At 41.5% G+C, this 27,646-nt stretch overlaps 1 protein-coding gene across 3 annotated transcripts in view; it reads left to right on the plus strand.

Annotated features, from left to right (window-relative positions):
* Window positions 1-27,646, plus strand: part of GALNT9 (polypeptide N-acetylgalactosaminyltransferase 9) — a 133,996-nt gene that overhangs the window by 27,504 nt on the left and 78,846 nt on the right. For all 3 annotated transcript variants that reach the window (XM_021544474.3, XM_021544476.3, XM_021544475.3), the window contains exons 3-4: window positions 18,505-18,671; window positions 20,396-20,570. In XM_021544474.3, coding sequence (XP_021400149.1) covers window positions 18,505-18,671; window positions 20,396-20,570 — 342 coding nt within the window. The remainder of the gene's footprint in view (window positions 1-18,504; window positions 18,672-20,395; window positions 20,571-27,646) is intronic.

The following is a 27,646-nucleotide window of genomic DNA, read 5'->3' on the forward strand; positions in this document are numbered from 1 at the left end:
CTTCACAGCAGTATTAGCTTTATTAGTGAGGACTCCTAGCCCTCACTAACACACCTTATTTCCTCTATGAAATGGAAGAAATAGAAGCTTTTCTTGCAAGGAACAGGTTATTTTTGTTTTGCAAGCACAGGGCTCAGCTAGAGCTTGTTCTGTGGTTCTCTGGGAAAAGTGCTATTTGATGGTGAAGTGTTATTGGAGTAATTTCCATATATGTTCTTCCATATATAAAATGAGTGTTGTAATTGAAAAAACCTGAGCACTAAGTGAAAATAATCTACTGATGCCAATGAACCTTGTGTGTAGGAAAGCATAAGAACTTGTATTCCTGTCAGCCATCCCTCCCAATATGTCTAGGTGTAGAATTGTCTAGAATCCTGCCCCTGGAAATGCTGTAAAATCTGCTGGGCTCTGTCCATGCCTCTCTTACCATAATGTCAAAGGGAAAATGTTTGACTGAATAGGCAAAACCAGACCTGGAGCAACAGAGCTGAGATTTTAGTGGAGGTTTTGCACTTCCCGGGGTCAGCCACATAAAGCCCTGCAGGCACTGGGCAGAGGAGAGCAGGTGTCCCTGTGTGGCTACAACAGGCTGGCAGAATTCTTCCTCCTGCCCTTTTGGGGGATAACAGCCTCCACTGCTGCCAGCTCTAGCCAAAATATCAGCCCCTGCTAAATAACAAAGGATCAGACACAGCCCTTCCCAATCATGCATGAAGGTAATCATGCAGAGGTGCTGAAGCCCCACATGACAGTAGATTTTGACTTTAGCAAAGTTAAAGAAAGTAGAGATGCCCAAAACCTTAGGGAATGTCATTCAAAGACAGGGGTAAAGGCCCCCAAACTTACAAAAGCTGTTTGTTTTACAGCATAGCATGCTGGAAAATTGGGAAGTGTCAGCTAACCAGATGCTTTCAGACATAAGCATTTTCTCTCAGGATAACATCAATTCCCCTGTTCTTTTTGATGCACAGGCTGGATAGCAAGGGGTTGAACTGAACAGGTGCAACACCTGTAAATTCAGCATTTCCTATCTTTCTATCACTTGACTTTGCAACTTAAATAACTTCAGGGGTTTCTTTATATGCAGGACACATCCACACACACAGACAAGCACACTCAGGCACTTGTCAAAACCACTTGCTGTCATGCATTATGCATACTTTTGAGAAAAGTTAATATGATCCTGCAGCTTCCATAATGGCTAAATTGGCTTTTACACAAAATCGTCGCTGCTTGGTGAGGATCTTTAATTTAACCAATCTTTTTTTTTGTGCAACTGGATGCTCAGTGCATTGTGGCAGTCCAGTGATAACAATAATATTAATATGTGGATTCAGTCTGCTGGCTCTATCAGCCAAAGAAGATATTTCTTTGTGTTACGGTCATGGATGTTTGTATTGAGAAAATTCAGCCCTAAAGAACAAACTTATTAATGCTGTGGCAACTCAAGTCTTTAGCCATAAAACGCAGAGAAATCTGGGTCTTGAGGAAATTGCTTTCATTTATTCTGTTCTTTTATGGAGACAAGCATTTTTTGTGGTTTGCCATCGACATTTCACAATAGCAAAAAATTGCATCTCTAGGGCTGTGAAGTGTAATTAATGGTTCAACCCACTCCATACCTAAGGAAAAGCTTTTTTAATTACCTATCAAAAAGAATTCCGGAATTGATCAAATAGTGTTACCAAGAGGCCAGGCTTGGTAAATAGACCTGTGATTTGTTCATTCAAAGGTTTAATAACAGCAGCTCGAGTGAGGCCAGGAGAGCAGCCCTGCTGTCAGAGATGGTCCTCAGTGACCAGGGAGCTCCAGCTGTCTGCAAAGGCAGAACCACCACCTTTCCCTCTGACCCTTTCTGTTGGCAGCAGATCTCTGTGGAGTCCCTGTGATATCTCAGCCATCAGTCAGCAGCTCTCTTGAGCCCCATCACGGGTGTGTTTGCAGTTTCTTAGTGCTGGGCTTGGATGGCTGTGGGAATCCAGAGTTTCCCTCTGGCTGCCCTGGCAGGTCTGGGACCCTGGCAGGGGTCAGGAACCCCCCTGGACAGAGCCCCCAGAGACACTGGCTGTGATCTCTGTCCATGGAAAAGAGTTTTCAATCTCACAGAATGAATTACAAGCTCTGAGTGTTTGATATGAGTAATAATTCAATGTGGCGTGGGTGCAAAAGTAAAATTTTAGGATTCTAGATGAGGGGTCCAAAGGGGACAAGATGGATGAAATTGGGTGTGCCTTGTCCTTTTTCTCCTTCTTCATGCCCTCCATGTCTCACTGTGGTGTTGGCATTTTTCTGTTGGTTCAGGCTGGGGACACACTGTCCAACGTAGGTGACAGATATTGGCACGTTCTTGTAAATCCAGCCCAGGGAGTTTCTGGTATTTAATGTTTGTAACATCCCACTGAGGGCAGAGCCCCACACGCTGCCCTGCAGGACAGAGCTGGGCAGGGCAGCAGAACATGTTAGAGATAAACAGAATAAACAACCTGGAAACCAGCACAGACCAATTATGGCTTCTGCTTTGGCAGCGGGGCAGAAAGACAGAGACTTTCTACAATCTGGAATCATCAATACCTCAGATTCTGACAGACAGCCCTGCCATCCTCTGCTGGACGTGGCTGCAGGAGCAGGGCTCCAAGGCAGGCGGCTTTCACAGCTTTTGGATCAGTGCATTGGAGAAGGCTGGGTCTGGGGTTGTTTGTTTTTCCCCACTGCTGCTGCTTGCTCTGCCTCGTGACCCATTTTTCAGATCCTCTGGGGATGCTGAGTGTTCTTTAAGCCACTTAGAGAAATGACACAAGAAACTCCAAATTCAAACAGACCCTTAGGATTCTTTCCAGGTTAACCAGAGTGCAGTGTAATGGGGCTTTTCACTAGGAATATTTAAGTCCAGAGCTTTCCAGGAATCAGAATTTCTGATTAGCAGAAAATGACAAGAGAAAAAAAAAAAAAACGCCTAAAAATATTTTGTGTTAGGCTGAACATCTTCTGTGAAATGTCTGTTTAAACAAAGTGTTTAGAACAATGAAACCTTTAGTTTCCCATTTAAAAAATCTCTCTTTAAATGATGAATTTTCCATTACTAGCTTCAACCAATACTTTCAGATTAAATATCATGTCAGTAAAATGAAACATAATTGAAATTAAGCATTTTGGTTTTTTTAAGCAGAACAGTGTTTCACAATTAAAGTATAGGCATGATATTTTGATTTCAATTAGCTTTATTTTTTATAGGAAAGCATTTGACTTTTTTTTGCACCCACTCTCAATCAATCTAAAAAACCACTGTAAAATTCTGAAAAATCCTTTTTTTGCTATTCTGAACATATGACGTAAATTGAAGCAGAGAGAAGGAAAAACAGGGAGAGAAAATGGAGCAGACAGAATTACCTCTGGGCAACAGATTAAGATTGTTTATTGGAGGGAAATTCAGTAAGAGATGAAACTAACTGAAGTGTTTTAATTAGATCCCAAATCAATGTCCAGATGTGGATTTTGAGCAGGGCTAAGGGGAGGGGTGCAGACACATGCTCTGGAAGTTTATGCAGCTTTGTCAAGTTACATGGGCTGGGCTGTGAATCCCCCACAACCAGCACCTTTGCATGCACATTGTCTGTGTGGACAACTGGAGATGCAGCCAATTTCAGCTGACTTGTCTTGCCCAAGAGCAGGAGGAGCTGGTGTAGAATGAGCAAATCCCTGTGCTGCTTCCTCTGCAGCGAGCTGGGCTCTGACCAGCTCCTCCTCAGCATTTGGTGTTGTAGTTCTGACTCGGATCATTTGGGATATCAGCTGACAACCTCAATTCTCTCATCCTGCTGCCCCTGGGCCAGCTGTGCTTATTTGCGTATCCCTGTGTACGCCACGGGCTTGTCACTGCAGTTTGGGAAATGTTTCGTGCTTGGCTGTAAGGGGCTCACACTGAACTGTGCAAAGCCCTCAAAGGAGAGGAAAAAACTCACCTGTTTCTTTGGCTGGGCAAGAAAACTCTGAGGAAATGATAGGTAGTGCTCTGTATCAGCACAGTCCCTCTGTAGCTGTCGCTGGGTCCTGGAGTCGTGACCTGACCCTGTTTAGGAAGGTACTTCAGGTCTTCTCCCAACCTCTGCTGGAGCTTTGCTCACCTTGCACAAATAATGATTGATTAGGTGGAATGTGGGCTCAAACCTCGGTCTCCCAAATCCCAGGTCACCTTTTAGGTCTTTGTATATTTAGTTAGTTGTGCAATGTTAAATTACTCCAGTGAGAAGACTAAGGAACAGTGACTGTGTTTCTCAATAATAATAAAAAAGATATTGAGAAATCTTCCTTTTTGAGGCTAGTACCACAGTTTTTTGCAGGACATAGCTCATGAGCAGAGCCTCCCCATCACCAGGTTCCATGCAGTCTCCATAGCAGCAATGCTGGACACATGGCAGTATCTCACAGTTATTTCTGATATTCGATAGATGTTTTCTCTGGCTTTTCCCATTAGATTCATTATTGATTCCCTTTTGTTTAGTGCTAGGCTTTCCAATTAAGTAGTGACTTTAATTATACTGCAAAGTGTATAACATAGGTCTTGATTATTAACACTGACCCGTGGGATGAAAGGAGCACCAGAAAGGCTAAATTAAAAAGAACCATAAAAATGAACAACCTTTTCCAAAAAGCCACCTTATGTTCAAATGCAGTAATTTTCCTGTTCTACATTTTTGCAGTGCCTTTGTGTATACTAATTGTTGAAGACAAGTTCTGCATGACTGTCAGCACTAATAAATGTAGATTTAGTGAAGGCTGAATTTGATTAACTAGGGAGTATGAAAAATAACTGATTGCAATGTTGTGTTTAAATGCAGCGAGGCTGGAAGCCATTCCCTGCAATTTGTCTGCACCAGAATGTACTCCTGAATACATGAATAGTTTACCTAAGGAGGGTTGCATAAGAGTGACTGGAAATTAGACATCTAATTTGGGGTGATCAACTTGGCTGCCTGTGTAGAGGATGGAGATGCCATGGCAGCATTGCTTGTCATGTACAGGCTGGAATGTCCCCTGCAAGTCCCCCCTCAGGAGCCATGGGCAGCCAGCTTGAACAGGATTGCAGGTGAATCCAGCCCAAAGTGTTACCTGCTCCGAGGCATGCAGAAACCAGACCAGATTTCTGTTCTAGCAGCACTCATTGAAGAATGACCTGCCAGCCTGGGCAGCCTGGTCAGCTGGGAGGAAAAGAAACAATGATCAAAAAGCTGGTTTGCATCCCTCAATTTTTCTTATCAATCCTCAGAATAAATGTGGCTCGTGTGACCTGCACATTCACCTTAAGCACCACTGGGTTTTTTTTCTTTTTTCTTTTTAAAGTATGCCTTAGAGACTGTGGTAATTTTTTGAACTCGAAACCAGAAAGCCACAGTATTTCCATGGCAGAAAGTGTATTTCCTCCTAAAGAAGAGCAGTGGTGGGATGCTGTCTACAAATTCTGTGAGCTGTTCTTTCATAGGTAAATGCACATCTGTAGTGCAGAAGCACTGCTGAGATCCAGCCAGGACTTGCAGCTGTGTGCTGGCATTTTAGAATTTCTTTCATTTCCCTCCCCTGAGCCCATGGCTGGTGGTTGCCTGCTATCACTTCCAGGGAGAGAAGGGTATTCCTGTAAATTTCTGAACTGTCATGTTATGTTACACTCCATGATATCACATTACAGCATAAAAAGAAGTAACAGAACAAGACAGGCAATGAATTCAGGGTGGTATTTCTTTTCCTTTTATGTTTCCTTTCATGTACATCTGTTACACTATACCTGAGATTCTTTGTAGGGCTTTGAAGGCATTCTAATGGTTTGAAATAATATTTCCCATTTCTTTCTTAAAAGGTTTTTGCAAATTTAGTTCTGCTGACAGAGTGAGGTCTCTATTATCTCCAGATGTCTTTCTGATGTAGCTTTAAAAATTAGCAAGTTCTTATTCCTATTTTATTTGGATAGGTTTCATAGTATAAGAAAGTCAAGGTTTCAGGTCACATAACCTCAAGGGTTTTTAGTTGTTGTTGTTGTTTGTGTCTTTGTGATAAAAACATGAACAGGCCAAAATGTCAATTTACTCTTCTGTCTGAAATAAAACTGAATTGTGAAGTCCAGGTTGATGCAGTGTTTCATTTTAATAGTGTCAGTTCATGCTTGTTTTGCCTGTGTCTCCTGTTTTGAGTGAATTTAGTGCTAATAAAAGTGAGAGACTCTTAAAAGTGGCCAGAGCCAGAAATACCTGACAGATACAGGCTGGCCAATGTTAGCTCCCTGTCTTGCTTAGCTTGATTTAGATGCTTTCCAAGGTTTGGTTTCTCTGAAACAGCACCTGCCAGTTTTGCTGTTTGAAGGTTTTATGATATTGGAGTGTGAGGACCCTGTTTTCTGTTCCTGCTGCTTTCTGAAATGTTGTTGTCTCCTGTTGCATTGCTTCTAGACCTTCTGCTGTGGTCTCAAAACCAAACCACAGTCAACCTAGGTCACCTTGCTGAATGCAGCACCAAAGGAGTTTGGTCTAAGTGCACCCACAATTTCAGGTGGTGTTGGTGTGTCAGGATTTATCAGTGAGGCTCCAGGCAGTTTTAAATTACTGGAGATGCCATCTCTGTGTATTACTTCTGCACAAGCTTGCTGTTTCTCTGCTTCTAGAAAAGAAACCCTCTGGAATTGCATTTTACCTGTGTGAGATGCCTTCAGGTTGTCAAATAGTTCCTTAGTTAGTTTATTTTCTTCTTCGCTCCAGGGGGTAAGTGTATTATTTATTCTATGCTACCAGACTTCTGTTAGTCTGCATTTATGCATTTTGTCTTCTGCAGGCCCCAGCAGTGGGCTGGCCTCTGGGGTGGTATGAAACACACCTCTCAGGCAGACACAGTCCTCCAGACTTGATTAATGGTGGAATATTAATAGCAGCAATAATAATTAAAACTCTGCACTAAAATACCCTAGGGTGTTGTTACTAAGTTAGTCTGTACCCCTAAAATTTCAGAGGAAAGGCATAAATTTTAGTTATTTCCATCCACAAAGTGAACAGTTGTCTCATTCAGTGACTGGAGTAAGCTTTCATCCCTGCCATGGATGTTTCACTAGGACACAGTTCTCCCAGAGGGTCATGGTGAAGTTTACATTAAACCCAAGATAAAAATGACATTGAAGCTTTGCTCCTGTATTTTCTACACTGCCTGAAAACAAATGCTTGACCTCTAGCTACTCCATTGGCTTATTGCCTTGCAGTTATTAACCCATGTACCAAGGGACAGGGAATTTGTGCTCTGTTTGCTCAGAGAGGAGCACTCCCCTCTTTTGCCTGACAGAGCTGGGAATCTATGGAAGCACTGGGGGGAAAGTTTCTGTGCGTGCAGCTCTGAGCAAACAGCCTGGAAGGGTCTGGTTGAATGTGTGTGTCTGCAGATGAGGGATGAGGAAGGGCAGGACTGTGAACAGAACCTACCTGCTGGGCATGCAGGTAGTGCTACTCACTCCTGCCTTTCTCTGTGATAGCAAATTAATTCAACTCTGCAAACACCGAGGATGTGAATTTAAAATGCACCTGTGCTCTGTGGAGAAGATAGAAGAGATACCAGACGAGATGAAGTGAAGAGGGAAGTAGTTTCTCAGCAGGCTGGTTTGGGCAGGAACAGTGAAGTGTTGCAATGCCCAAATGTCAGAGCCAGGAAGAGGCTCTGAGTGTCCTTGGCCTGCTCAAATTCACAGCCTTATTTAAGTACGTTGCCTGGTCTAGGACTTATGCCCAATTTCTGTCAACCTGAGTTAAAAGCAAGTACATGTTGACCTTTTTTTTTTCTTTAAATTAGGATAAGAGCTCATAAATATAAAAAACCCCCATGCATTGCACTGTTTTGCTGCTATAAAGTGTGTGCTCTAGGTGTTAGCTGTGTGCTAGACAGTAAATGTGGCTGGATTTTTGAAAACTTTTTTCATTTCTAAATGTAACCAAAGCTAAATAAAAACACAAGAGTTTTCTCAAGTTATACAAACTGATGCCTTATAAATAGTTAGAAGGGAACTGCTGTTAACATTTAACTTCTAAGTGCATGAAATTGTCGAATACTGTGCTGTTCACCTCTAACTAGCCTTTAATTTAAACAAAAGCTTTAAAAGTGTAATTAGGCTCCAGTCCAACGAAGCACTTAAATATGTTCCTAGTTTTAAGTATATGAATAACCTCAATGAAGTTAAGACAAGCTCAGGTGCTTTCCTTGAGTAGGACATTTCACAGAGTAGTTGTAATGCATAGAGAAGAACCCTGCAAGTGCCACTGGGGAAGATGTAGGGACGAGTAAAGTCCCATCTGCCCTTCAGGATTTGGCTGCTCTTGCCTAATGATTTATCCTATGGAATCCTGACCTAGAGCTCGTGGAGAGCTTTGGATGTGCTCCATCATCTAATTGTCAGGCAGCTTCCTACCCACACACAGCACGTGCACCTTCCTTTGTCCTCTCTGCCTGACTCAGACTTTTGATAAACACTCTGCTGCTGCCACCAGGCTCTCTCCTCAATCCCATATAAAGCATCTAAACATCGTGGATTTAATACTCCCATTTTCAGTGCTAAATCAATGTTCTTTATGCATTTGTTCTTGGAACACTGCTCTATTTGAACCATAATTCCTCCCACATACCATAAACTTGGTTCTGTTTTTACTCTGATAGGAATTGATCATTTAAAGTAGGAGGAAGTACTACTGTTCAAACTTTTCAAGGCTGTTGCTGGTTAGTCAAATGAGCTTGTGCACCTCAGAAAAGTGCTGTGATCACCAGGGGAGTATTATCTTTCTGGGCTACAACCAGCCTTGCAGCAGTTGGGACAAGTCAGGATTAAAGAACTTGTCACTACAATTTTGGCAGGTAGTGGTGGAGTTTATCCAGTTTATGGCTGACCTCCCATTTGGTGGTTTACTCGTCCAACTAACCTGTATCTGTACATAGGTAGAAACAAACATTCTGCTGCATAACTGAATTTGACCAGATTAAAGCTGGTCTGTGAAATACACTGGAGCCTATTAAAGAAGGGATTGTTTGCCAAATGTTGTTGTATATCCTCCCAAGACCATAAAAAACATTGTTAGTTGAAGTGATAGTGGAAAAATATTGCATTCCTCTATTCTCCTCCTTACCACTACACTGCAATGTGACAGCAAACCCTTAATGAAATTCATGAAGAGCTCTGCAGCAGTTACCTTGAAAACTTTTTTATTGCCCTACATTTCCAGGTAACACTGTGATACTCAGCCTCTGTCCAGCACCAGCAACACCAGCTGAGGCAGAGAGATAGTCAAAATTAAACAAAAGTACCTGGAATTTTTAATGTTAAATACTTGCAGTACATTTTTAATAGTCAAGGATAACTTCCTGTATTTACATATTATTATCTGAATAACAAATAGCTTCAAGGGAACAGCAAACTCTTCTGTGCAAATGGAAAAGGGTGAGTTTACTCTTATGCATTATTTATTGAAATAATTCCTTTGATTTCATCAATTCTACTGCTTTTTCCTTATGTCTGGCGTGGGCTCAGTGGGCAATAGGAGAGGAGTTTCAGAGAAGGTGGTACCTTTAGATGTGTAACCTGCTGCTACCTGGGCTGTTACCATCTCACTCCCTGCAGACATGCTGGGATTAATTATCCCTTTGCCACAAAGAACCTTTTTGGGATCTTGATGCATCACCTTGAGTGGAAAAGTACTTCTTTGATGGGAAAAGTGCAAAGAGGCACTGCTGGAAGTGCAGCTAAATGGCTTCACGTGGCTTGCTGGAGAGCAATGACCCTTGGTGGTAGCAACAAAGAGTGGTGCCACGGGGCAGCAGCCAATTTTGTGAATGCACTCTGGAAAACATCTTCTGGTTTCATGGATGGCTCTTTGGGAACCTTCCCTATTTGAAATACGAGATCTTAGTTTTGGCAAAGCTGAAATGAGATTCTCTATTCTCTCTTCCCCACAGACAATATGGTTCCCAAAATTAAGTTTTTAAATAGTTGCTGAAAAGGTAGTATTTTCCTGAATGTATTGTGATGATTGGATCTTCAAATCAAATTTACACAATGCCTTTAGTTTGGCCTTTATTTTATTTCATTTCATCAGTTTCACCAATTTTTATATTTCGCTTAACTTTAAAGAGCCCTCCAATCTCAAAGCAGAGTTTTTTAAATTGCCTTTATGGCTTTTTTAAAAGACAATTCTTTTCTAGTTTTTACTTTAAAAGGAAGCTAAGAATCCTTGGAATGGAGGCAAAGATATTTGCAAAATCTTGAGAATCACTAAACAAGCCATTTGTTTTAATCACCTAAAATGAGGCAGAATATGTGTCACTTGGAATTTAGCTGAGCTCCTCCTTAAATTTAAGTGCAGCACCATTAAAAATAAACTTTCACAGGGGATCTGTTTTCTTTGGGGATTTTTGGAAAGCATTTGAAAGCAGATTTCAGCCTCTCCATTAATTTCCAATGAGCCTAATGCTTTGTGATGCAGCATGCATACAGCCAGAGGCAGATCCGGACAGGCACACTGGGGGATAGAGTGGAAATTTTTTACAGATGGTATTTCAAAACATATTAGTGACTCAAGTTAAGTTACAAAAAAAAAAAAAAAAAAAAAAAAAAAGAAAAAAAAAAAAAGGCGCAAAGACTTTTTACTACAGAAAGATGCGAGTATGAGCTTTGAGCCATTTTTCATGTTAATAAAGAGGCTTGTTTTAAAAGTGATTGAAACTAGTTTTAGCACTTTTATATGTATAAATCAATAAGGGTATTAGACATAATGGCATGTTTCTGGTATTGTTTGCCTGAGGAAAACCAGAAATAGCTCACTGAAATAGAAGGCCTCTTATTTTATGTGTGCAGCAGCTACTTTTGAAGAGTCTAATAATCTTAAATATAAGGGTTAATATTCTCTACAAGTAGAGTCATCTTGCTGCATATGTTAACTATGCATATATATTGTGCTATCAATCACTGATTGGCAGTTCTCAGGGCTTTCTACTATAAATATAAAAATAATTTGCTTAGAGAAAGGAGGCATTAAACCAAATAGAGCAAATGTGTTATAAAACAAAAGGCACAAACATGTGTTGGGTTTTTATGAGCAGAGCAATTAGTCACAGTTGTACTGGCCTGGAATTTAAAAGAAAGGAAAAAGAACAAAAGACAAATCTCTGATTATCAGGGAACTCTTGTCCATTGTGTGGTGTTGAAAATTGATGGGGAGTTTTAACCTACCTGTGTCCAGCTTGAAAATTCTACAGACATCAGATTCAATTGTCCAGCCTGGGAATGTGGGAAATTCTCATGACCAGATGTGTTCTGGAAAACTCATTGCACACTGCAGTCATTTGTTTGTGGTTGACATGAAATGACATTTTTCCTGAATACAGGAGGTATTGAAGGTTAGCTCAGGTACCAGGACTTGACCTGGTTTTGTTCTGGTGATGTAGGGGATTTCTTTCTTAGACTTTTGGATGCAAAATAAGAAAAAAATATGTCAAGGAGAATGTGAAAAAGACTGGTGGGATTTCCTACAGTATGAAGTAGATTTAAGATCTCATTTTATGAGAAAATGATAATCAGCATCACTATATATGAGAAAATGTGGAGGAAAGGTTATTTTAGTGGATTTCCTCAGACTTACAGCACCAACAAGAATTGCACTGTATCTTGTACCTGCAGTTCTCCAAACAAATTCAGGAAGAAGGTGTTGATTTTTTTGCTGTAAGATATTTCAAAATGGAGGTTGTTCCATAAGGACCACAGACTGTGAAGAAGGCATCTTCTGGTATCACCATAATTTCAAGGCTTTTTCTGAAAATGGCTCATTTCTCTTCTTACCTTACTTGTAAACACAATGTGCTGTTTTTCTCAAGATGCACAGAGCATCAGTATTCTGTACCACTGCTCTCTTGTTCACAGCTGTATTTATATTATGTGTTCTTAGGTAATTAATACATATTTGAATATATAATTAATATATAGGAAATTAATTTATATTATGTGTTCTTAGGAAATATTGACCCTGAGCTGCAAAACAGGGGGAGAAGGTAAGAGCAAGCCTTGATCTCAAAAATTTTCTGTTTGGGTTTTTGGATAGGGAAAATCCACCCTCAACAGAATGTTGTGCCATAATACAGTTAACATCCTCTGCTGAGAAGGAGAATTAATTAGGCAGGAGTTGGAGCCTCTGGCTGACAGATTCATGATCCATGAAGCTAATCAGTTCTGTGGCTGTCACTGCTTTGCTGCAGACTGGTCAGCAGCTGGATCCCATGCTGGGCAGCGAGACATTTGCAGCTTGTCACGTCTCCTCTGTTGTGCCAGTGTGGAAGAGGAAGGTAATGTTAGTTTATTTCTGCAGCTCAAAAGTTACTATTGCATCCAGCACTAGCTGTAAAGCCTCAGTGGGTTTCTGGAGAAAGAAATCAGGCACTGAGCTAGACACTAAATTTAGTGATTTAGCTGTGGTAAATCGTCTGTGCCTATAGGAGTCACAGTAGCATTTAGGTGCTAAAAGGTAACCATGTAGGTAAGATTAGTCTGAGCCTTTGGTTTAACAGGGCTCAAAATACATATTGACCTAATGATTAAAAGCAGTATTTGTTAGCATTAAAGAGAAAGAGTTCAATAATCTTTTAAAATATTTATCTTTGTCCTTTCATTGATCGTGTACCAAATAAGGAGTTGTTCCAACTTGTTCTCCTGCTGTGGCTATAAAACATGAACACAAATCATTCTGAAGCTTTCAAGGTACACAGCATGTAGGAGTGGTTTTGGTTTTTTTTTTTTTTTTTTTTTGCCAGAACTGCAGATGTTTCTTCATGCACAGCAGTTTCATCAAGTTTGTGAAGGAAAGAAACCTTCAGTCATCTCCATCCCAGTAGTTCATTGGAAAAACATATCTTGTATTAAACACTTTAAAGATTCATGAAGCAGCTTTAATTTTGTTTGCATTTCTTCCTGAAGGGTAAAGCTGTCAGAAATCTCTAAATGCATTGCTTAATCCATTTCCAAACTCAGTATATTAAGGTCTGCGAGCAAAACTCATTTTTGGAGTTTAGCAAGTTTGTAGACAGGAAAAAAAGGGCAGGGGAAATAGAGCAGGGAAGATTTTTCTTTTTTTTTTTTTTTGGTAATGCACTGAACTACCTGCATGGCTGCAGTGACAGTCCTTCACGAAAAATAGTGCAACCCAAATGGACTGTAAGAGAAGCCTGATAAATAGAGGACTTCACATGTTTCTCTTGGATCAGATACAAATAGAGTAAATACATCTATCAGGGAATGAAGGTTCAGGCAGAAGAAAATTTCCTTCCCTTTAATGCCTCCAAGCTTACGAGGTTGCCATGAGCAGGTTCATGTGCAGCTGAGTACCTTTTGTTTTCTCATGTCCCAGTTTCTGATCTATGACCTTTTTATGTTAGACATGATTTTTTCCCCAGGTTTCTGATTTGCCAGCCAAAGAGCTTTTCCTGTTTTCTTGTGCCTGCAAGACAGTTCTCACAGTTGGGCTCAGGAGGCTGGCTGGGAAATGTTCATTTAAGGGACCAGTTCAATGTAAGGGAATGAATGAGTGAAAATCACCTTTAGAATGGAGAAGAATGATTTGAAAGGAAATACCTCTGGGTTGCCAGCCAAGGTCTGCAGTAGCAAATACAGAATGAGAACACTCAAAGACAAGACAACAGCAGGATGCCCCAGGTTTGCTGCCTGGCATGTTGTATGAAAGGTGCCTGTGAGGCTGTTTCACATATCAGGTCTAATCCATCCTCAGCTGGCCCTTGGAAGTGATTAGCCATGGCATTGTCAGCCTTTGCTGCAATCCCTACTCCTGCAGCATCCAGCAGTGTGTCCCTGCCCAGGTACCTGTGTGCCCTGCAGACCTGGGCTCCTCTGCTGGTTGTACTCCGTGGGACCTGCTGACAGTTCTGAATGCTGATTAAATCACAGGAATATTAAATGTAAGCTGTGCCTGCCCAGCTCAGACCATCTTTAGCTACCACAGAGGTCAAATGTACACTCCATTCTTCCCAAACTCAGGAGTGCTGGATGTTAACGAGGCCAGGTTTCAGCTGCCAATTGCTGAAATTGTTCTTCACACAGTTCCCAGTGTGGTCAGACCTGGTGCAGAGAAGTGGAGACTGTGGTGGGATCCAGCTCCCTTCCCTGGCAGAGCATTGGGAGCTTGAAACACTCAGGCACTGCACAGCATCAGGGCTGAAAAAGGGATAATTTCCAAATTTCTTACTACAGTTCTGTTGGCAATAGGGCTGAAGGATTATAAAGGTGTGCCTTGCTAGTGCATTTCGTACAGTTTGATTTCTTCCTATTCTGGTAATTTTTTTCTCAAAAGAAATAATAAAAGTGGCTAGTCTTGTACTAAGCTCATAGGTTTCTTGCCTGATGATCTCCTCTGTGTCCAGGCTGCTGTTCCAGCCATTTTCTGCAAGGATGCCCTTTGGCTCTTGGAAGTCAACAAGCTTTTTACAGCCTTTCCTTTTCCCTTTTAATGATCTGTCCCCTGCTGCTGCCTCGCTCCAGGGCCAGTCCAGGGCTGCTGCAAGGAGGACTCTGTCACTCTCTGTGTCCCTTGCTTGCAGGCACCACTGGCTGCCCCACTGCAATGCAAAGCTGAGGTGACAGCCATGGGTGTGCTTTGGCAGTGTGAGGCTTGCTAATGTCACTGCTTGGCCAGGAGTGTCAAACTCTGGTTAGAGTTTCTTGGAATGAAGGAAGTATTAACTGTAAATTGCTGTGGCTGGTGTCTAATTAGAGAACACTTTGGGAAGAACTCGGGCAAAAATCCAGCAAAGCACTTAAGCACCCACTGATTTTTAAGGAAAGACACCTTAACTGGGATTGCTCATGCTCTCAAACATCATCAGAAATGTTTGGTAGTGGACCAGTAATTTCTCCTGACTACCTCAGCACATCAATCTCATTTTGTGAAGTGACCTAAGGAGTTGGGAGTTCAAGGTTGACTTGAAATCTGCAAGAAACAAACCCTTAAATCATTGCTGTGCTTTGCAAAGTGCTTAGCTGGACAGCTGCTTTTGCTGTTCTTCATCCTCACTGCAATAAATAAATTTATGACAGCTTTTAAAGTACTGCTAAATTCTGAGGTTTGCTTTTTCCCATCTAGGTGTTCCTGTTGCAGTGGCAGTACCAAAGATATTCCAATATATATTGTTTGGAGTGCTCTCTCCAAATGCAGTCAAAATGCATTTTTTCAACTATGTCCTAGTAGAAAAACAAGCAAAAAACTAGCAGACAAAATGTTGCAGTGAGAAGTGATAGGCATGACTTCATCCAGGTGGAACAAGAAATTAAAACCAATTCAAAATTTTTTTATCTAAAGCAGTCCCTAATGCCCTACAGTGTAAGTAATCACTGAGAACTAAGGCATGAAAAGTCTTGTGAACCAGCAAGGCCAGAGAGACACACCTGGGACAATAATGCATTGATTTAATGTGATGAAGAACAAGTAAATCAAAAATTAGGAGGTTATGGTTTAGATGTGCTGGTTTTAAAGCTATAATTAGTTTTTTGGGTTTTTTTTTTTTCTCAGAATGAAAGTGGGAGGATGGCAGAAAAGCACAGGAATTAGTCCCACTTGTAGTTACCCTATCAGTCTGACCAGGAAGACGTGGCTGCGTGTCCAGGTGTTTCAGTTCACTGCCAATAAAACAAATACTTTTTACTCAGAAATGTTCAGCAAAATTCCTAATTCTCAGAGATTTTGTAGTATTTCAGTGGTTCCCTGTCTGTTCCTAGGCAACTTTGGTCCTTCCACACATGCCTTTCTAGTTTGGCCATTTGTGATGGTCCCACCTTTCCTTTAATTGCTTGTCCCTTCTGTAGTAAGTGCTGCTTTGAATGACCTCTCATTCTTGCTGTAATTCCTCCTCTTGTGCCACAGCCTCTTGTTTTGTCTCCAGATAATGTCTCATGAAGGCTGACCTAGAACAGAGACTAGACAGAGCTAAAAAATAAAGTAGGGATTTATTCAAAGGCCTCCACAGATCCACCTTGGACAGCACAAGAGCCCAGCCAGGGCTACACCCAAGATGAACCAAAATGGTCACAAAATGAACAGCTGGCCATGGGGTCTCTCACTTTTATGAGTTTTGGTCCACTTGCATAGAGCAGTTAATTGTCCAATTCCAGCTTTAGGTTATCAAGTCCAATCCTGCTTTTCTCTCTTCAGACCATGTTGTTTATGCTCTTGGGCCTGAGATTTGATCATTTGTCCTTGGTCCCCAGCTAGAGAAGGAATTGTTTTATCTCCCTACTCTTTGAAGAGAGCTCACCATCCCCTAATATGAAGCTCAGAACTACACACCAAAGCAGCACAGAATCTGAAAAATATAAAAGCTAAAACCTGATGCATCACAGATGGGTTTCACACTTCCCTCCCTCCTTTCCTGCCAGCTCTGAGTGCTGCTGTAGGACCCCAAAAGGAGGCATAGCCTGGGGTGGGCTCCCTCCTCTGCCTCACCTGCACCAGCCATGCACCCACTCCCTGGGACTGCTCTGATTTCCTGAGGTGCAATTTGGGATGTGTTGATACAAGTGAGACTCCAGAGAAAATTGCTGTCAGGTAAAAAATGTCCCTCATCACAGGAAATCTTGTAAGGTCCATGTTTTTAGCTGATGGCTCTTTCCTGTTACTGCAGCATTCCTGATGCACTTCTTTTATACATCAGTGTGCTCAAGAGGAAAATTGCATTCAAAAAGGAAATTCAAAAATGAGGGCTGTGTCAGAACCTTCATGCCTCCTGAAAACCTCTCTCCTTGTTCCAGGCATATTTTTAGGCTGTGTAAGAATGCTGCTTAGCCAAAAGTTTTACACAGTGGTCTTCTGTGTGGCACAGGCCACCAGCGAGCTGCCAGTAAGTAGCTATGGTAGCACTGGAATCAATGATGAGTGCTCAGGTCTCTGAGCAAATAGTGCTGGGATCAGGAATTATGAATAAATACACTTTACTAAAATTCATAACTGACTTGCAGAGGTTACTCAGCAGTCAAGCATTTGTCACCTGCCCTATCCCTGTGATTGCTGATAGTGGGGGAAAAAGTGATTGTTATGCCAAAGTAATGAGCAGAGAGGTCAGAAAGTTTGATAAGAGCAGGAGAAGTCATTTTCTGTGATATCATTAGCAGTATTTTAGAGAGCAAGTTCAGCAATTGCTATGATAATTCTGAATGTCTTTTTGACTGTGGGAACAGGTAAGTAGTTTTTAAAGTTACCCTTTTTGCTAATGGGAGAGAATCCCACTGAAATAAAGCAGTGTGGTGTTACAGAGGGGCATGGGCCGAGGACTTGGGAACCAGGAGCTCTGCTCTGTGCTGTGCAACTTCTCCAGGCCTCAGTTTTTCTTCTCAAAATGGTCTGTGGTAAAATATATGTATCGGTGAGCAGCACAAAAGGAAATTGTGAATGAGGATGTAACAGCTGAGCAAGGTGACATCTCAGAGGGAGCAGACCTGTTTGCAGATAATTCAGCAAGTGCAGGCCTGTACAACAACCACCATGTGTTTGCTCTTGCTGCACAAATGCACAGTCAGGAAGGGTGGCAAGTGCTATGGGCAAATGCAAAATTTGCTTGAGCCAATGCTTGTTTTAAAGCTCTGATGCAGTGGTGAGTTAGCAGTGGAGCTGCTGGAGGTTCCCCACAGAGCACAGCCAGGGTGGGGCATTGTTGGCCTTCTCCAGGTTGTTTCTGAGCAGAGTCATTGATATGTACTCGATATAGACCAAGTCCTTTGGTTTTCAAGAGATGTTTTTAACCTCACAGGGAATGAGAGGTGCTACAAATCAGTGCATGCACACACCCTGTGTTTATGCTGGGCTGATGGACAGGGTGCTGCTCCTAACCAGGTTGATTCTTCTGAGCTTCTGCCACATCTTTCCTTGGGATTAGATGATGCTTTATGAAGGCTGACCTAGAACAGAGATTAGACAGAGTTAAGGAATAAAATAGGGATTTATTCAAAGGCCTCCATGGGTCCACCTTGGGTAGAGCAAGAGGCCAGCCAGGGCTACACCCCAGATAAACCAAAATGGTCACAAAATGGACAACTGGTCATTGGGATCTCTCACTTTTATAAGTTCTGGTCCACTTGCATATTGGAGTTAATTGTCCAATTACACCTTTAGCCCATGAAGTCCCACCCTTCTTGTTTTTCTCTCTTCAGTCCACATTGTTTATGCTCTTGGGCCTGAGATTTGGATCATTTGTCCTTGGTCCCCAGCAAGAGAAGGAATCATTTTGTCTCCCTACTCTCTGCAGAGAGCTCACCATCCCCTAATATGAAGCTCAGAACTACACACCAAAGCAGCACAGAATCTGAAAAATATAAAAGCTAAAACCTGAGGCATTAAGAAAGGACAAAGTCTGCAAATCCCTACACAGATGGAGAGCAAGGAGAGGAGGATGCTCTTCAGTCTGTTTTGCCTGCAGTGGCTGCTTGGGTTTTAATTGTGTCTTTCCTCTCTGCAGGTGCAAGCAGATGACCTACCCAGAGGACCTGCCCCAGATCTCTGTGGTGTTCATATTTGTGAACGAGGCTCTCTCTGTCATCCTGCGCTCCGTGCACAGCGTGGTGAACCACACCCCATCCCACCTGCTCAAGGAGATCATCCTGGTGGATGACAACAGTGACAACGGTGAGCTTCTGTCACTTTACCCTTTTACACGGTGCCCCGTGTGATTTCTAAGTGTGAAATGTAAATGTGTTTGTTGATGAGAAGGTTGATTGAGCCATTTGCACAAAGCTGTGAGTAAATATTGACTATTTGTAGAACAAATAAACATTATGTGGATAAAGCCTGTTGATTTCATTGAAATCCTAACAGAATTAATGGTATTTAGGTAGGCAATCTCAACAGGACACTTTTCTCCAAATTTTCAGATCCAGAGGAATATCATCATCAATAGAATAAAAGTTTAAATTCTGCTTCCAAGGATAATTGAAGCTACAGATTCTTCTTAAAGATAGATGCCACTCTTTTATATGGCAGCACATTGTTTCTTCATTATTTAATCCAAAATCCAAATATTGGTGAGCATATAGGGTGCTATTATCAGCATGTTTCACAATGCAATCATGTTTAAAGATTCTCAGGATATAAGAGACTGGTGTTGTTGTGTTTAAATTTGTACATTACACTTCTAGAACCGATTCATCTTCTAAAGTCATATTTATTTCCAATAAGCCTAAAATTTAACATTTCCTCCTCAGATAAACAGCTCTAAGTTCTTTCAGTTTTACATTGCTCTTACTTTTCAAGATACCAAAGAGAAGGGAGAGCTGAGAGAAGAGATAACTCAAAAGAAAATAAGTTCCAGAACCTATAGATTTAAGAAAATGCCTATGCAATTCAGATTTCAATTATGGCAGTGTAACCTGTGGAGTAATTATGTGAGGCTGAAAAGTGTTTGAGTCAAGGCAATCCTGAGGAGAATTGAACTCATCATTTTTCAGTGAACTCTTATATGGCTTTTCTCTGCCACTCTTCTAAATAACTGGAGATTTATCAACTCTTAGATTCTAATGATAATGATTCTACTGTCTAATATAGATCAGAAAAATGAGGCTCCTAATGTCCTGGAAGCTTCTACTAGTTTTCTGATAAATATATTTAGGCAAAAGCCACTTTATGAATAAGTTTCAGTGTAAATGAATTACCGAACTACATTGATTTAAAAAATAGGGAGACCATTTTGGTAATTTGCTTGTTTATAAGCCTCTTGAAATGAAGCTGAAAAAGGGTGAATGAGTTCTCCTCCATCTGTGATTGAATGCCTGAAAATGAACAAAAGAGAAGTCTATTTGAGATCTTCAATATCCATTTAGTTAAAAAGGAAAGAAGCCTGGTATTGAAGAATCTTAATTATATTTAAGGGAAAACCCTGAAAATTAAGGGAAATTAATTGTGATCTGAATTACATCTTGACCCAAATCCATTGAGGTTATTTTTCTAATTCCTACAGAACAGCATAAATCAGAAAAAATAAATCACCAGATTGACATGTTACACTTGTTTATGGTCAGAATTGCTCTTCCAAAGGCTGGTTGTAACCTAATGCAAATCATCAGAGAATCAGAATAGTAAATTTTTAAAAATACGTAGACAAACTACCTCTTCAACACTATACTCAAATCCATCAGGCAGTATTAAATTTGGGCACGTCTCTGGTGTGTGGGGAATTTCTCTGGGCTGAAACCCCTGGAGCTGCTCCATACCTCAGGGTTTGTTATCTGTGAGACTCAATGAAGGGTTTGGGAGTATTTAAGGATTCCTCTCCCTTTCTGTTACAGAATAAACCACATCATTGCAGGGCGTTTCTCACTCTAAAAGTGTGTGTGGGTTTTCTCTGTGCCCTGCAGTTGAGCTGAAGTTTAACCTGGACCAGTACGTCCATAAGAGGTACCCGGGCCTGGTGAAGATCGTGCGCAACAACAAACGCGAGGGGCTGATCCGAGCCAGGATCCAGGGCTGGAAAGCAGCAACATCTCCCGTGGTCGGCTTCTTCGATGCCCACGTGGAGTTCAACATTGGCTGGTGAGTGCTGCCTGTGCCCAGAGGGACAGTGGCACTGGGACAGCTGCTGGCATCTCATCAGCAAGCACTGTTGTCGCTGCAGAGGCAGGACGGGAATGAAGAGACTCTGATTTAGAAGGCTGTTTAGAGTAAAACCCCCCTTTATTCAAAATACACCTCTCTTTTATACAGAGCTTCGCAAGGACCAAATCCATTGGTTCTGAAGTAAAAACAGTCCACACCATTGGTGCAAAGTGCTTGGTGCACAATGATAGAACTTAACCATAAACAATGTGAAAAACAAGAGAGATAAAGAATTATTTACATTTTTCCCAGCTCTTTCCCAGGCCTCTGCCTGGCTAGAAACTCTCAGTTTCTGTCTTTGACTGAATCTGAGACCCACACACTGTGTTCCTAATTATTGCACCATTGCTGACAGGCTCCTGCAGTGGCTGCAAGACCCAAAAAAAAGCTGCTGTGCCTGGTCTAGCACGGCTCTGTGGAGAGAGAAGTAATGGGAACTGACCTCAGGGTCCTCATAAAACAGGAAAGCTGGACAGGACAGATGCAGATCAAACCCATATGGTTAATGCTACGTTCTCTGTTTATTAGTGAGAAGATGGCAGTTTTTATGCACTTCCATATAGTTTACAGTTTACAAAGGCACTCTGATTGGCACACTAACATTGTTTACCTTTGCCTTAAGGTGGTCAGGCTTTTCACACTGCAGCTCTACCCTAATTCACACTCGGATAGCTCATTACTTTGTAGTTACCTTAACATTATTTCTAACTGTGCCACAACTGAATTCTCACTGCATCAAAGGCTCCCAGGCCCCACCAAGGCCGCTTACCAGGCCTAGTCTGAGTGGGAGGTCAATTCTCGCTCCAGACATAAATCCTGCCCTCTGAGAAATTCTGCAACAGGGAACCACAATGGGTGTGAAATCCCAAAGCGGTCATGGGGAGACACCATTAAGGAGCCTCTGAGCTGGAGGATTTCAAGTGCTTCTTTTACCTCCTTGTAATTTTCTATCATTTCTTCTTAGAAACTTGAATACCACTCTGATTTCCTCATAAATTTCCTTGCCTTTACAACTGAGGAAAACATCAAATTATTGCCTGCATTCTTTTAAAAGGGCTTGAAATTAGCATGCCTTTCCCCATCCCCTTTTGGTTTAATGGGCCAGAACTGCATTTGGAATAAACCTTTGCAGCACCACTTGGTGGACAATATTTAGCATTACTGGAAGTTGGGACTGTAGGAACTAATCTGTACCATCAGCTGCAAAAGGACTTCTGGGACCTTTGGCATGTAAAACATGCATTTTCCAAAGATAGGCTGGTATTTGATAATGATGATGCAGAGTTATGGTGGAAATTATTATGCTCTGCAATTCTGGGAGATATCCTCAAATTAAAACTAAAAATAGCTGTACTTACAACTAGAGAGAAACTTAATTGCAAAGGAGTAGAGTGTTTATTTTTATATGTTCATGAATATCTTTATAAAATGGAAGATGCAATAAAATAAGTCTTGTAGTGCACCTGCTTTATGTTCATCCCATTTTTTTTCTTTAGGACTATGTTAGACTATAATAGCAGCTGTAATATTTTTCTAGAAGCTTAAGAGCTGGTTTAATTTGTTTATTTGCTTTTAAAGCAAGTAGATATTTCAAAATTTTTCAAATATTCATTTAGAATAATATCAGCTATGAGGCAGGATGAGGGACTGTGAAGAGCATGCGCTGGGTGCTGTCCCCAGTGCCTGTCCTGCCCAAGCTGGGGAGGATTTTCTGGGGCTTGAGGAGAATTTGTTATCATTTTATAAGGACATTGAGATCTGACTGATGTACTCTTGCCAGGGAAGATCAACAATGGTGTCAGTAAGCAGGAAAGGGCTTTGTGGTTGCTTTGAGGTTTGTTAGGGTTTGATTTTTTTACTGCGCTGCTTTGCATTAATGTCAGAAGGGGTTGAGATCAGCATAGCAAGAACCTGGAATGCTCAGTAAATGAGTGTCTATGTCCAAGGGAAAAGGTTTGTGTTTTCTGCCCCTGCCTGGTGCACCCTCCTTCCAGCAGAGCTCTCAGGTCTCAGCTGCTCAGCTCAGCCAGGCTCTGCCCCTGCTCTGGGGCACTCGGTGATCAACGGGGACAGCAACGTGCTCCAGGAGCCTCCTGTGCCCCAGGAGCCTCCTGTGCCCCTTCATTTCAGAGCTGCACCTGTGGGCTCACAGTGCTCCCTGCTGCTCTTCTCCTCTTGTTCCCCTCCACCTTTGTGGCTCTCAGAGCCATCTCAAACCCTGCTCCGCCCACCCCCTCCTGTTTTAGTTCTGCTCACCTGTGCACTTGTGGTTGCCTGTCGTCTCCATTTTCACCTCATCTCCTTTGGCTGGGAGGAACTGAAGTCTTTCCATCTGGACTGCTCTGTTTTTTCCCACCAGGTTAGCACTGCCCCCACCCCACAGCTCTATAAACTCAGGAATCAGGTGGGAGTCTCTTGTTAAAGCTCTGCTGTTCTATTCTCCCACTCAGTTGCACCTTGCATGAATATTTCCCCCCATTTTCAATGCTTATTTATGTATTCAGAGGCCACTTGGATTGCTCCCACTAAAAGCTGTCTATGGATTATTTGTGAGGCAATTAAAAAGAAGCCAATTCCTTTACCACAGAAAAGAGCATTTAGCTTTCTCTTTGGTTTGTGTTCCATCTATAAGTCAAGTGCCTGCAGTGCAGTTTAGTTTCCCAGTCTATGACTGTTTTACCTGCCTAATCAGTTGGCAGATTAATTCATAAAGAATCAAAGAAGGATTTCATCACTTTCTCATGAAATATGCAGGACTGAAAACAACAAAAAAACCAACTTCTTTAAACAATAGTGGCCCATTTACAGGTGGCTTTTTGCCTGATATCATACTATAGCATTTTATGGGCTCTCACAGCATTGCTCTCCAGGGACACTTCTTCTAAACTAAATTACAATCTGGTAGGATATAAAAAAATACTCTGCAACCTGGCAGGTCAAATTAGCTATTGAATTATTTATTTTGCTGTGCTTAATTGCTGCTTTTTGGCTTCTCAGGTGTAGAAATATGTTATCTCAGAGCAGTGATTTTCGACTGACCTGTTCCCCTTAAGGCTTTTGAAAGTGTGAGCCAATACAGCTGAGAGTGGGAGTGGAGACGATTGCCTGAAAGGGAGGCCATTGCTATTAATTCTCAAATGGAATTTTAAATCACAATTACAGGGTAATGTATGTGTACATTTCATATCTAAAATTCTACCTGTCCTGTTGGACTAGAAGCTGGTCTGATTTTAATGGTTACTTGATGTCAATGGGAGTCAGCAACCCAGCAGAACCAAGAGGGAGGAAAAGCTGCTGTGCTTTCCTCTCTGAGGGTGTAGTTAAGCTTGTTTAGTTCAGTTTTCCTTCAGTCCTCTGAAGATTAGAGCATTCCTGCTCTGACTTTTGGGTTAGGTCCACCCAGCATCCCTGAAGGCACCTCCTGAGAGCAGACCAGCACATCCTGGATGCTGATTGTGTTGCAGAACATGCAGAGCATTGTATAAACTCCTGTCTTTGAGAGATGGGAAAGAATAATATGACAAGGAGAAGAGACCTTCCCTACATTATGTCTGGGAGCAGGAAAGAGATTGCAGAGATAGGGTGTTAATTCTCTGGGTGAGAAAAAGGACACATTGAGTGAAGGAGAGCAGAAATCAGTACCTGAAAGGCAGAAACCACAATATATTAGCAGCCATAAAGAGGGTGCTAGGAGCCATAAAAGAAGACATAATGATAGAGTATTATAGTTGCAGTCTATCTTAGGAATTGCTTTTGCTCCTATCACAGAGGTATTATCAGGGCACTGAATGGAGTTATGCAGTCCTGCAGTAATTAAAATTTTGCCAGACAAAGGGTGAGTTTCAATAAGGAAGCAGTGAAGTAAGAGGATTTAATCAAAAGATTTCAACATACCAGCCAGACAGAGCCTGACACGAGAAAGAGAACATGAAATATAAGTTGAGTGTTAAATATCAGATTGTGTCACACACATCCCATCATTTTGGATTATCCCTGAAGTTGATGTTGTTTTAAAAATATACAAAACTGGTGTTTTACTAAACTAAGAGCTAAAGATCAAGATCCCTAGGCCTGTGGATGATACTTTGCAGATGCCACCTTATACTGTAAGGTGCAATGCAGTTTATTGTGGTGGCCATAAGCAATGGATCCTCAAAAAGGTGTGTAAAGGAGAATGGAAGTTGATTTCCTCCTAATCTTCTACTGACTTGTGAGCCTTTGGGATCCATGGGACGGTGCCAGCCTACACGCAGAGGATGTACCAGAAAAGCAGGTTCAATATTCATCTACCTCAACAACCTGGAATGTTCACTGAAGCACCCTCATTGCTTTTCAGTGGTGCAGAAAAGAGCCATTGAAGTTTTTGAGCCAAAGAGCTGATCTTTAACTCTCCAGCAGGTGTTGGTGCTGAGTTCCCTCTGTTCCAGCTGGGGACTGTGGGTCTGAAACTTCCCTGGACAAACATGGGAATGCTGATAGAGACGTCAGGCAGGACAGATGGGGAAGTTCTCTTAGAGACCGAGGAAGAGAGAATGAAATTTCTTTCTTTTTTACTTCTCTGAACACTTATTTACAGGAAAGGCATTCCACATTAAATATTCTGCAGATGGCCTCAGTGAAGAATTATGTATGTCAGTAGATCTGCTTGTCTGCATCTGATAAATGTATATTGTCAGTGAAATGTGAGGTAGCGTGTAAAATCATGCAAAATAAGCTTTCAGTTTATACAGCTTTCTTTTTCCTTACATTTCTCTGTTAAGTTTATACTTCATGGTACCTGACAGTGGTAGAGCCAGAGTAAAATACAGTGCTAAACCCACTGAGCCATAAAATCTAGCAGATGAGACCATGTTGTCTTTCATTTATGTCTTATAAGAACTCTTCCCTAACTGCTTGCAAGAAGAGGAAATTCTGATTTGTGAAAGGAGGACAAAGAAGGTTGGATTTTTCTTTTAATGTTAGTTCTTCATATTTTTATTGGAGTGAAGAGTAGCATAGTGATGGTGGAGAACAAAAAAAAAACCAAAACAGGCATGTTTATCTCAAAAGAGCCCAGGGATCAGGGTATGTGGGTACCCATCTGGGATAGGGCAGAATCGGAGAGACATTTCCCAGTGCAATTCCTGCAGTCGTTTAGGAAAGGATTTACTTTTGAACAAATTTAGAAAAGGTGACATTTGGGCTGCAGGGAGGAATTTATTGACAAATGCCTTGTACAGCCATTCTAAGTAAGAACTGGAAGGTAAGGTCTGCTTCTCAGATGCTGCATGTCAGCAAAGCATCCCTGAAGCTGTGAAGGCCATTGAAGTGGCAGAGTTGGGCAGCAGAGGATCTGGCCTGCGGCATGCATGTGGATTCCCTTGGATCGTGTGCATTTATTCTGATGTTGTGCCTTTTTCAAAGTCTGCTTGAAGTCAGCAGGTGATTTTACATATTTAAAAAGGTGAATTATACAATCATGTGCGCTGAGGAGCTCATTACTAACTTCTTTTTATCTGTTTTTTATCTGGAAGAAGCTGTTCTTTTTAGCATTGTGACAAATCAGGCTTTCCCTTTGGCATGAATTCTCCAGCAATCTGATAAGGATGTAAGACAACACAGAGTTTTTGTTTGCTGTGGTTTCCTGTGGGGTTTGAGCTGCTCTGAATCAAGCCAGTGTTAAATACAGAATGCATATATGTTCAGAGATAGACTTACAATAGGATTAGAGAGGCCTGTGTGATCACAGTATGGCCCCTGCCTTTGCTCTCAATCTTCTTACAGGCTTTTTCTGTACTCTGGCTTACATTCTGCCTTCCAACTCTTTTCTTACCTCTAGTGTTTATCTTGGGAGCATTTATTCTTTGAATCCTACAGAACCAACATTACTGGAACTCCCAATAAAGTCATCATGGGTGCTCAACACCTTGGAAAATCCGCTGTTAATGAAGAGATCTTTCCACTGGTAGGCAAAAGCATCGAATGCATGTTCTGTTTAGTGATGTGCTCAACAGACTTGGACAAATCAAACTGAATAAAATTGAAGTGAAAATACCCTTTAGCTTAGTGGAGTCTACAAGAGAACTAAATTTATTGTCCTTTCTCTTCTGGTTTTATCCGTTCACCAACAATCTATTCAGAGAGAGAGGAGGACACTGACAAATACATTGTTTTAGAGAGGATGGAAGGGAGAGGATCTTCATATGTCACTCAAATTCCAGTCTAAATTGTCTGCTTGATTTTTATTAAGTGGCAAAAAACCTACTTGGATGATGTGAAGCACTGCCTTTAAAGCAGAATCTTTTGATTATATTTAGTTTACTGAAATCCATCATGTCTGTGAATATGCCTGGGAGAACTTTCCCTCTTGCTCCAGTAAATAACTCATTAACAATGCATGCTGCTCTTTGCCCATAAAGTACCTTGAATCAGATGCAAACTAGGAACCTAATATTTTTGCACCTAAGAAAAATGGAGATGGATTCCAAAATCCACATCTGGTTTATGCACCTCATCAGGCAGGGGTGAATCCTGCTCACTGCCAGCAGTGGCCAAGTGGCAAGGCAATCCTCCAAGCATGTATTGCAGCTTGTCAGCTCAGTGTGTTGGACATCCTTGAACTTCAGCAACCTTTTCCCCTCTTATCCTTTCATTCCTGTGAGCTGCCAGAAGCACCTGACTTCTGCAGATGGACAGCAGAAAAAACAAGGCAAAGTGGAAAAAAAAACCACATGGAAAGAATGCTGGTGTCTATAAAGAGGAGTGGTAAATTTACACAATAAAGTAGCAGTTTGGAATTAGTAAAAAAAATTTAGAAATTACTTGGAACGATTTAATCATAATTCTTTTTAAAATCTGAAGCAATTACATAAAGCCAGAGTGACCAGGAAGGTTGACAAAGGATTTGCTGAATGTGCAGCTCAACTCAGCTTTACAGAGCAACTCTGAGGCTGGACTTTTCTAGCCATGAATAGCAATGAAAGCCTCTCATATTCCATGGATTACTCAAGATAAGCAATGCAAACACAGTGCAT

The sequence above is a fragment of the Lonchura striata genome, chromosome 18 (assembly GCF_046129695.1).
Source record: "Lonchura striata isolate bLonStr1 chromosome 18, bLonStr1.mat, whole genome shotgun sequence".
Taxonomy (NCBI): Eukaryota; Metazoa; Chordata; class Aves; order Passeriformes; family Estrildidae; genus Lonchura; species Lonchura striata.